The sequence below is a fragment of the Myotis brandtii genome, unplaced genomic scaffold (assembly GCF_000412655.1).
Source record: "Myotis brandtii unplaced genomic scaffold, ASM41265v1 scaffold672, whole genome shotgun sequence".
Classification (NCBI taxonomy): domain Eukaryota; kingdom Metazoa; phylum Chordata; class Mammalia; order Chiroptera; family Vespertilionidae; genus Myotis; species Myotis brandtii.
The window spans coordinates 8887-19380 of record NW_005370621.1 but is presented as its reverse complement, the minus strand read 5'-3'; the positions used below and the strand labels follow the sequence as shown (position 1 = coordinate 19380).

At 41.8% G+C, this 10494-nt stretch overlaps 1 protein-coding gene across 1 annotated transcript in view; it reads left to right on the top strand.

The window, feature by feature from the left end:
- The window catches only part of LOC102252163 (dedicator of cytokinesis protein 8), a gene marked incomplete at its 3' end in the record, with an annotated part of 65014 nt that overhangs the window by 47240 nt on the left and 7280 nt on the right, over nucleotides 1-10494 (top strand). Inside the window, exons 6-7 of the mRNA XM_014529189.1 lie at nucleotides 5670-5793; nucleotides 9959-10171. Of these exons, the coding sequence (XP_014384675.1) occupies nucleotides 5670-5793; nucleotides 9959-10171 (337 nt within the window). The remainder of the gene's footprint in view (nucleotides 1-5669; nucleotides 5794-9958; nucleotides 10172-10494) is intronic.

The window sequence follows — 10494 nt, the reverse complement described above, 5'->3', positions numbered from 1 at the left end:
CAGCGGCAGGCAGCCAGGAGAAGGCCAGCAGCCACTAGGGACTCTACCAGGGCACGAATATTGTGCACTGGGCCTCTAGTATAAAAATAATACAGTCCAGCAGCAATAAGGTGTTAGAAGGCTTTAAATTCAGGATATCCATAAAATGTGAGTCTTTAGACCTATAATACATGCAGTGGTATCGCATGTGATTGTATTGTTTTTTATTTTAAAAATAATCTCATTTATTGAGCTGGTGAGATTTCTGAGACGCTAAGCCAGAGACAGGGTTTCGGGTGCGTGTGATTTTCAAGAGCATGCTCCTTAGAAGAAGCCTGTAAGGGAGTGGGGGAAGCAAGATAGAGAAGTACACAACCAAGATGGTAGTGTAATAAATTCTTGGCCTGATCCACAGGGTGCTCTGGAAGGATCACACACCAAAGTTGCCCAACTGTCCCACTCTGAGTCAAGGGGTGGGGCTGTTGTACCCTAAACCAGTCGGGCATTGGTAGCCAACAACCAAGCCAAAGATGAGATTAGGGAACTGGGCGGTAGAGTGGATTGTTCAGAGGTCTCTCCTACACTCATAGGAGCTGCACAATAAACGCATGGTTGGTAAATAGGACCGACTACCAGTTTTCATTTCAATGCCTGACACCTAACATATATTATTTTCCTTTTATTTTGAGATGATCTCAAATTTACAGAAAACTTGCAAGTATAGTACAAAGACCTTCGCCTCTCTTCCCCCAAACCACTGGAGAGTAAATTGCTGACCTAATTCTCCATTCATTACCCCTGAATACTTCAGTGTGTAATTCTTACAAACAAGGACATTTTCCTTCATAATTACTATAAAACCATCACATTCAAAAAATCAGTATTGATACATTATTACAATCAAAGGCCCATCAGAGCGAAAGGATCCAGTTTAAAGTCATGAATTGCGTTAGGTTTTACACGTCTTTAGTCCTGTTTACTCAGGGACAGATAGTTTCTCAGTAGTTCCTTGACTTTCCATGATCTTGACATGACATGCCAGTTATTTTTTAGAAAGTCCTTCCATTTTGGGGTTTATTATAAATGCCCCATTCCTCAACTAGCTTTCATTTTATTTGTATCAAAATGGAGTTATAGTTTCCTATGTTTTAATCAATTTCTATCATTTCCTTTCGTGCTCAAATTGTCCTCAAAGTGACCTTTGTGAATCTCTTCAGCTGGTTCTTGGGTCCTTTTTCCATGTCCCCGCAGTCGCTGATCACATTCTTGCTTTCTGCCACAAGATATTCCAGGCTGATCTCATGCTTTCCTTTTCCTCACCCCTGATCATTTCTCCAAAAGCTCTTATTCCTTTTAGTGGGAAAGGGTACTTAGAAGCCAAGATGTAGATGTTGGCTGTGCTCATTGCTAGTAAGGTGTTGCTCTTCCTATGTCTTCTTAGTGAATAGAGCTGTGTGAGCTGAAAGCTATGAGTTCATGTCAATATGTGCTACCCCAGTCCAACATCACAATATTCATTCTGGTTTTCTTTTTCTCTATAGTTTTAACTTGCTTCTCAGACAGTGAACAGTCTGACTCCTATTGTCCTTATGTGTTTACTTACTTGATTAATTTCCCAATCTGTAACCATTGCCAACACCCCTCCATCCCCATACAGTTGCCCTCTTCCTCATAATCTGACACCCCTGCCCCAGGCTTGGCCTCTTCAGCCTTTCCTGACACTGAGTGCCAGGCCATTCCTCTACAGGGACACCCTTGGCACCTTGCCTTGGCCCTGACACCTGCGGCAGGCCTCTCCTCCAGGTACATGCCCTCCTCATTCCACTCAGGCTCTATTATCCTGTGCCAGGCTGCCCCAGGTTTGGATGCCCTCCCCACACCATATGGGTTCTGATTCTCCATGCCAGGCAGCCCTTTTAAATCTTTTAAATGTTTAGTCTTCAGCTTCCCACTCTGCGCTTCCTCAGCACCCCCAGCATGGATGGCTACCTTGTTCTGATGGCTTTTAGTGCCACATTGTACAGGAAGGGAGGGAAGAGAAAGGGAAAAGGTATGGGAAAGGGAAGAGAGAAAGATGAAGAGGCACATAATTATTTTCCAGTCCTCACAGTAAGCCTTCCAAAAAGCAGTGTTTCCCCCTAGTTTACACTTGAGGGGACTGTAGTTCTGAGAGATGAAGCCACTTGCCCAAGGTCTCAGAGCCAGTAGTAGGTAAGGAGCCAGCATCTGAACCAGGTCTTCAGGCTCTGTCTATCCCACCACACTGGCTCTAAAGAGAATGCTCTCAAAATGTGTTTGGTCTTTGGATGGTCCCCAAATGTGTAACATGGTGTTTGAAGAAAAGGGATGCAGTTCTCTTGAGAAGCAATAGGTTGTGTTCATTGCATGAAGACAGTCTTGCCACCACTTGGTCTACTTCCCCGTCTCATCTACAATTAGGCTCAACAGGAACATGGCTTCATTTGGCTTCGTTGTCTGGGTGGAGCCACGAGGCTGGGACTCTGGTCGCCAGTGGCACTCGGCCAGAAGTCTCACTACCTACCCAGTGGTGGTGTCTGCCTTCTGTGGTGGGCGCTTCTGAAATGAGTCATCTTTACATGCTTGCCAACCTAATCCTCTCCTCCCCAGCTGGCCTCACCCTTACTGCCACAAGGGAGCTTCGCAACTTTCTGAAATTTTAAATGGGGAAATAAATGCTAAATCCAGAATGAGGAAGGGAAAAAGTTTGCTCTGGTTCCGCACACACAGCTACAGAATACACTAGCCTTAATGCTCTTCATACCCAAATCCTGAGGGCTGGCATATACATAGGATTAGAGTGTATATATTGTGAAGTGAACGTCTAGCACTATTCTGTAACTTGTTGTCTTAAATGCTCATTTGTCAGTGTCTTTGGGGTCCATGTAAAGAACTCCAGAAAACATTCTAACAAAACCAAGGACAAAAAGAAAGAAAGAAAGCCTCTTTGCATAAAAGAGCAAAAGAACAATTGGCAAATCAATTTCATTTTCCCCAGACTTGAGCATACTTTGAGAAGAAAATTGGATTTGAATTTTTTAGTTATAGTGTAGGAACTATCACAAAATCTTCAAGCTGGGAGAGATATCCTAGAATTCATGTTATGCCCGTGCCTCACCTTATGAAGCAACAGAGAGGCAACTTGAGGATGATGGATGGAGGCACAGTCTGTAATTGTGTGAGTCTGCGTCTGTGTGTGTCTGTGTGTGTTGCACACATGTAAGTAAACACTCTTGGAGACAAGAGACAAAGCTAAAACAGATATTGTTCTGGTTACCAAGGCTTAACCTACGGTCTTAAATGAGGCTGCTTCCTGGCTTTCGTTTTGGTGGCCCACACAGGTTTCCCTGTGAAGAGGCATGTGACGGAGCTCTGACATCAGTTCCCTTTGCAGCGCACAAGTCCTGAGAAAGGCAAACGGCAGGTACTACAGTGAGACATTTGAAGTTAATTCAGTTTGCTTCCATCTTAGAATGAATTAATATTAGTTAATTCCTTGGGGAAGGTTTTCCCTTAAAATTGGCTTTTCCACTGGTTCAGCATGTTGTCACTTGGGGTAGTATAATCAGGATACAACTTGAAACTTGCCTGTATTTGTCACTCTCTGAGTTGGGTGGCTTTTGCCCCCAGGACATTAGGTCATATGACACTATTTCTTTTCACCCTTAGGGGAAGTCCCAAAAATTCATTTTCTGTACTAGAAAAGCCCAGCCATCCAGCACCCACGTACATATTGCTGCCGAAATTTATATTGGCGAGAATAACTTTTGAGAAGTTAGCGTGTTTATGAAATCCCCTGGGAAACTCTCTTTTCAAAGGATCTGTGTTAGAAAATAGAAGATCAATATTATAGTATAAAATAGAGCTTGGTCCTAATTGTATCTACTCCTTTTTTACTACTACCTTCTACTACGTAGAGCAACTGGAACCAAAATCATTTTCTTAAATATTACAATTAGTTACTACTTCTGAGGAATTGTTTGCACAGGATCTCCAAAAAGCTGTTTGTTAATTGATGATTATGAGCAATATGATTAACATTTTAAAGTTTCTTTATTGTGTTGGTGTTTAGGGATCTCAAACCAGAAGTTGTGCTGGCTATTTCTCTTAAAATCCTTTCTAAATATTTAGCCTCACTTCCTTTTTCAGAGTACACCTTTCTCATTTCCTTGTTTGTTTGTCTCCGGTTCCCCATTTTGGCCTGTTGTTCACCCAGCCCGGTCAGTGCAGGTTGGGTCAAGGCGATGTAAGTGGCCAGGAGACACTGACAACGGGTGGCCGTTTACAGTAAACCGTGACCTGAACTAGTCACCAAGCTCATCATGGCTCTCTTTTAGGCTATTTCTTGTCTCCTTTTACTCAAAACAAATAGCTCATCTTTAGAGCATAATACGATCCAATGAGAGTCATATTCTCCGTTCTCCCTGCAGATGACACTGGGACGTCTCATTTTTCTTTAATTAACTCAACTAGAATGCACGGAATACTTGTTCTGTGTATGCCACTGCGCATAACCCAACACTTTGCCCCTCCCAAAGAGTTATAAACTCTGTATTTGGGTCACTGCTAGTAGCCCTCCTACACCCCCTGCTTTATCTGCCTGCCATTTGATCTGCCACTAACCCAGTTCGTGTTCCTCTGCCAACTTGCTCGGTGGTTTTTCTAATAGTGTGGGAAATCAAACAACATGGGTGCGTGCTCGCGCTGTTGACTTGGCAGCATGTTTTCCAGGAAGTCTTTGAGTCATAAAACTGGGCAATATACACATTGGTTTCTATGGTGATTATTTGACAATTTATACCTGTTGATTTTCTTGTTATGAAATTATGGTCTGATTTCTTTCCCCAGGGATAGTCCTAGACCAGTGATGGCGAACCTATGACATGCGTATCAGAGGTGACACGCGAACTCATTTTTTTGGTTGATTTTTCTTTGTTAAATGGCATTTAAATATATAAAATAAATATCAAAAATATAAGTCTTTGTTTTACTATGGTTGCAAATATCAAAAAATTTCTATATGTGACACGGCACCAGAGTTAAGTTAGGTTTTTTCAAAATACTGACACGCCGAGCTCAAAAGGTTCGCCATCACTGTCCTAGACATTATATTTTAAACCCTGTCCACAGATACACATTTTTTAAAACACCATTTTAATGGAGATTGAGAATGCTAGCAAAGATTTTCAGTATATAAATCATTTATTTCTATTTTTTTTCATAATCATGCCCTGCCTTTTTAATTCTTAAGAACATTGATATGGAGATTAAATGTTTTCCTCTATTTTTATCTTCAAATGACCTTTATTTGCTGCTTCTGCACTTTGCTAGATTTATTCCAGCTGCTTACACTAGAGTCATAGTTTAGCTTCAACTTGGAGCCAAATGCCCCACAGCTGAAATGACCACACCTCCGAGGTGGCATTTTCCCAGGCCATCCCTGCCTTTAATAAGGAGCCAGCCAGGAGGCAAGTTTGTGTCTCAGTACAAGAGAGCCTTGTGTTAGGCCTGGCGCATAATTAGACGTGAGGAATTACAATTGGTCCTCTCTTTGCAAGACCTTTCAGCACCAAGTCTATGCTTAAGCCATTACTTTTATTTTTAATCTAATGATTTTGCCTCTCTTTCTCTCCCTCTCTCTCCTCTCGCCCCCCATAATAACAACAATAAAGACACCAAGGAAATTCGGAGATTTGCCGTTTTAAAAAGACTGGATCCCGAAAAGATTTTCACAAGACGCTTCAGAAACAGACGTTTGAGTCAGAAATCTTGGAGTGCAGTGAACCCAGAGTTCAGGTATTTCCTATCAACAAACACGGTTACCAGGTTACTGGCTGCTCTGCCCACGGCAGGCTGTGGGGTTTTAGTAACTACTAAAAAGGCGAAATTCGTAGAATGTTAGAATAGGAGGAACTCTACCATCTGAGTCAGTGATTTTTTTCCAGACTTGTTTGTAGCCACAGACATCAGTGTGCAAATGAAAACCCAGATGCTCAGTAATTAAAATAGATAAAAGTGGGGGGGGGGCTCTACTTGCTGGGGGAGGCCACTGGGCCCTATCCCTATAACATTCCTGTGGAGAATAGAGGTGCCCCTAAGGCAGGCTGCAGACTGATTAAAACAGCAGTTCTCAACCTGTGGGTCGCGACCCCTATGGCGGTCAAACGACCCTTTCACAGGGGTCGCCTAAGACCATCCTGCATATCAGATATTTACATTACGATTCATAACAGTAGCAACATTACAGTTATGAAGTAGCAACGAAAATAATTTTATGGTTGGGTCACAACATGAGGAACTATTTAAAGGGCCAGAAGGTTGAGAACCACTGGATTAAAAGCTCCACACTGAAGCACACTGCCTGGGCCCCCTGTGATTCTACCACATCTAACTCTGCAACCTCAGATAGGATAACTAAACTCTCTGGGCTTCCGTTTCCTTCCCTGGAAAACAAGAGTGGTAATAGTAACTAACTCATGAAGTTGTTTGAGCATTAAATGAGTTAATATGTGTAAAGCATTTAGAACCATGTCTCTTCTGACACTTAGTACCCAATAAATATTGGCTACTGTTATTATTGTTGTTACTATTATTATTATTACAGAGTAGTTACAGTTTAAAAGTCAGCTCTGTACATCTATGTTTATATAACAGCAGTATTCACACTAGCCCAGAGGTGGGAACAGCCATGTATCCATGGTCAGATAAATAGATGAACAAATGTGGCATACACATACAATGAATTATTCAGTCTTAAAAAGGAGGGAAATTCTGACAAACACCACAACATGTATAAACCTTGAAGCCATTATAAGTGAAGTAAGCCAGTCACAAAATTACCGACACTATGCTTTCACTTACTCGAGGTACCTGGAGTAGTCAAATCCATAGAGACAAAAGTAGAATGGTGGTTGCCAGGGGCTGGGAGAGGGGGTAATGGGCAGTTACTGTTTCATGGGTAAAGTGCTTCAGTTTTGCAAGATGAAAAGAGTTCTGGAGATTGGTTGCACAACAGTGTGACTATACTTAGCACTACTGACTGAACACTAAATTTTGTCATGTATATTTTACCACAATTAAAAATAAATTTTGAACCAGTGCTCTAGTCCAACAGGCTCATTTTATAATTAAGAAAAATAAAACATATAGGAAGGGATTTGTCCAAGTTTGAATAGGACTTCTTCTTAAACCAGTATAATTTTTAGCTTTCAGGTGCTGTCCTAGCCCAAGCATCTCACCCTGCTGAATAGTACTGGAGGGTTTTTAAATAGTGCCCATTCTTCTAACAACACAGTCTCTCCAGTCCTGCCAGCTGCCTACTCTGAGCTCTACAGAGGAATCAGCCATCAATTCTAGTGCTGAATGTGGTGGGCTTCCTGAGGCCTAGAACATCTGTGTGCTGTACTCTGTGGGAGATTGAAGGGACTTTTTCAGTGGTAATTTTGACTAAATTCAGTTTTTACCATACACGATGGCAAAGTGAATCGTTCCTTGTATCAGTCAGACGGCAGCCACACTAGGTATTTCCACAGGAGAAATTTAACGTAGGGAATTGGTTAAACAGATTTTGGACGACTGAGAGGACCAAAAGGGAACATTGAAGTTATGTGGGAGTCATTACTGCAAACCACAGCACACCACCCTGGGACTGGGGTCTAGGGCAGTGCCTCCCAAACGTTAGCTTCCTCAGAATGGCCTGAAGGGCCTGTTCAAATACAGATTGCTGGGCCCCATTCCAGAGTTTCTGACTCACTAAGTGTGGAGCGGGGCTTGAGAATTTTCATTCCTAATTAGCATTTCCCAGGAGATGCTGATGCTGCTGGTCTCAGGAGCCATGGATCGAATGGGAAGAGCCTGGAGATCAGAACCTAGGAGCTCAGAAGAGGGGCCGCAGAGCTAGGACTCAAATCTCTGAGGAGGGGGTGTGGTCTAGCCAGTGCTGGTACCTCAGGATCTCAGAAGAAAGACCTTATAGAGGCCAGAAGTCTGTTACACCAGACTTCCTAGGAGGTGGAATTGCTCAGCTGGTTCTGGTACCTCCAAGGAGGTAAGATGAGGATGGTTCTGGAAGCGCCAAAGAAGCCAAGGCTAGAACTACTGCCACTACCATGGCAAGAACTGTAAGCAAAGAGGAAGGGGCCAGTCTCTTCTCCCAGCCCCTTGTAGCGCCCCTTGTAGCGCCCCCTATTGGCATAACTTAAAAGGAGCAGCAGGTAAAGCAGAAATGTGATTTACTGAATTGTAGACCTAGCATCACAGATTGTATAAAAGGATAAATATGGAGCTGAGAGACAATAGGTGAATGACCAGCACCCCCATAAAGCACACTCATTCCTCCAGCAGGCTAACAGAATGTTCAATGAAGTCATTGGCTGGGTTTCAGAGGCAAGTTATTAACAAACTATGTTTTTAAGTATTAGACTAATACTCATTATGGAGTGATACTCACACCATGAAATGACCAGCAACATCTTCCCTTTCATTCTCATCCTTATTTACCTTATTAAGTAGAACGGTGAGGCCAGATGCCTGAATTTATGTAAGTTAAATACCTATATGATATGACTTCATGGTACTCAGATATTTCATAAAATTGGGTCATATTATTCATAATATTATATAACTTTCTACTTCATATTAACAATACAATATAATGAATATATGTCCTTTTCTTTTTTATTGGCTGCACAACATTTCATTATATAAAAGTTCTAAAATTTCTTAATGCTTCCTCTTTTAGGGGGTATTTAGATTATTTCTGTCATTTAGGGGGCATTTAGATTATTTCTGTCATTTTGTTATTAAAAACGATGTTTCAGATATGCTCTTGTCTTTGTATCTTTGCTTACTTGTCCAGTGGTACTCTTAGGATAAATTCTGGAGATACATATATATCTCTTGATATCCTTTTGAAGAAATTGAAAATCCACTTCATTTCCCCAAGGCTTTTATAAATTCTAAAACAAACAAAAATATTAATAATTAAAGTGTTAATATTGATTATTGCTAGCACATTCATTTTAGGTAAAATTTATGATCTAGCAAAGTAGTATTTTTTATGAGGTAGATAGATGTCACAAAAAGTGTACCTTATAGAGAAATTGTAAAGGGTGTAATCCATTTAGTAGAACTTTAGGATAACAATTTATCATCAATTTTATAGATGTTTATAACAGATCCGTCTATATTCTTACAACATATTATTGATTATGGTTATATAGTCCTTGCCAAGTCTTTGGTTAGATATGCATTCCAAATTTCCAAGACATTTCTAATGGAATAAAGCATTCACTTCATGATTGATTTAAGAGTTTTTTCAAACACACTGCAGCTAAACGTGGATACTACTTGAATAGAAAACACTTTTTCTTTTTTTCTGGTGCTTATTCCTGTAACTGTTACTAAAATCTGTTCCCATGCCCATAGCTCTGTCTCCAGAAACATAGATTCAGCTTTGGAGTTTAGATAAGGTTTAATGTTGAAGGCTCCTCACAGGTCATCTTATTTTCCAGTTTCAAAAGCCAGGTTCTGGAGTTGAGATTAGGATGAGGTCTCTCTATTCCCTAGGCCAGTCTCCTTTCTGTTACACCTTGTTCCTGTCTGTTCTGCTTGAACATGAGACACGAGCACGGCTCATAAGAGGCGTGGGCTTCCAATCTCCAGAAAAGAACACACCAAAAACCTATAGGAACACCGTGCCGTTTTCAAACCTTTCCGCAAGTTCAGGTTTACTTACCTAATGAGTAATTACCTGTTTCCAGGTGAGGAGGAGAGATTTCATTTTAGGATGCTCAGGGTAGGAAGCGAAGATGTGATTCTTGTCAAACCCCCAGTTGGCTCAGAAACTCCTTGAGGCCTAATGCTATAATCGCACGTGGGAGCAGTGTTGAGACATCCCAGATTGTTTAGTTCTCATTTTAGATCCACAGTCTCTCTCACAAGGATGTGTCTTTTCTCACAGGCAGGCCCCCGCCCCTTAAAGGTGCTGTGTGATGTGTCTGGGAAAGGCCCCCTCACTGCTTTTGACTTCAACCTGCGCAGCCTGCAGCCTGACCAGCGGCTGGAAAACCTCCTGCAGCACGTGAGTGCCGAGGACTTTGAGAAGCAGAACGAGGAGGCCCGGAGGACCAACCGGCAGGCCGAGCTCTTTGCCCTTTACCCATCGGTGGACGAGGTGGGTGCGACCATCCCCATGCGGGAGAATTTCAGTGAAGACACAGAGAGGCTCCGGGATAATATTATTGTTCATTATTACTGTGTAGCAGCGTCAGGATGTTTAATCATATGATTTCTAGGGCTTTTTATATAATCTTATTTTCCAGTTTAAAAATTATATATATATATAAATATATGTACTGAGTGGCCAGATTATTTGACCACCCTATCAGTACTTTGTTGGGCCACCCTTTGCCTTCAATACTGCGGCGATTCTTCTTGGCATTGACTCCACGAGATGTTGGAAGGTGATGCGAGGAATCTGACACCAGGCCTGATGAA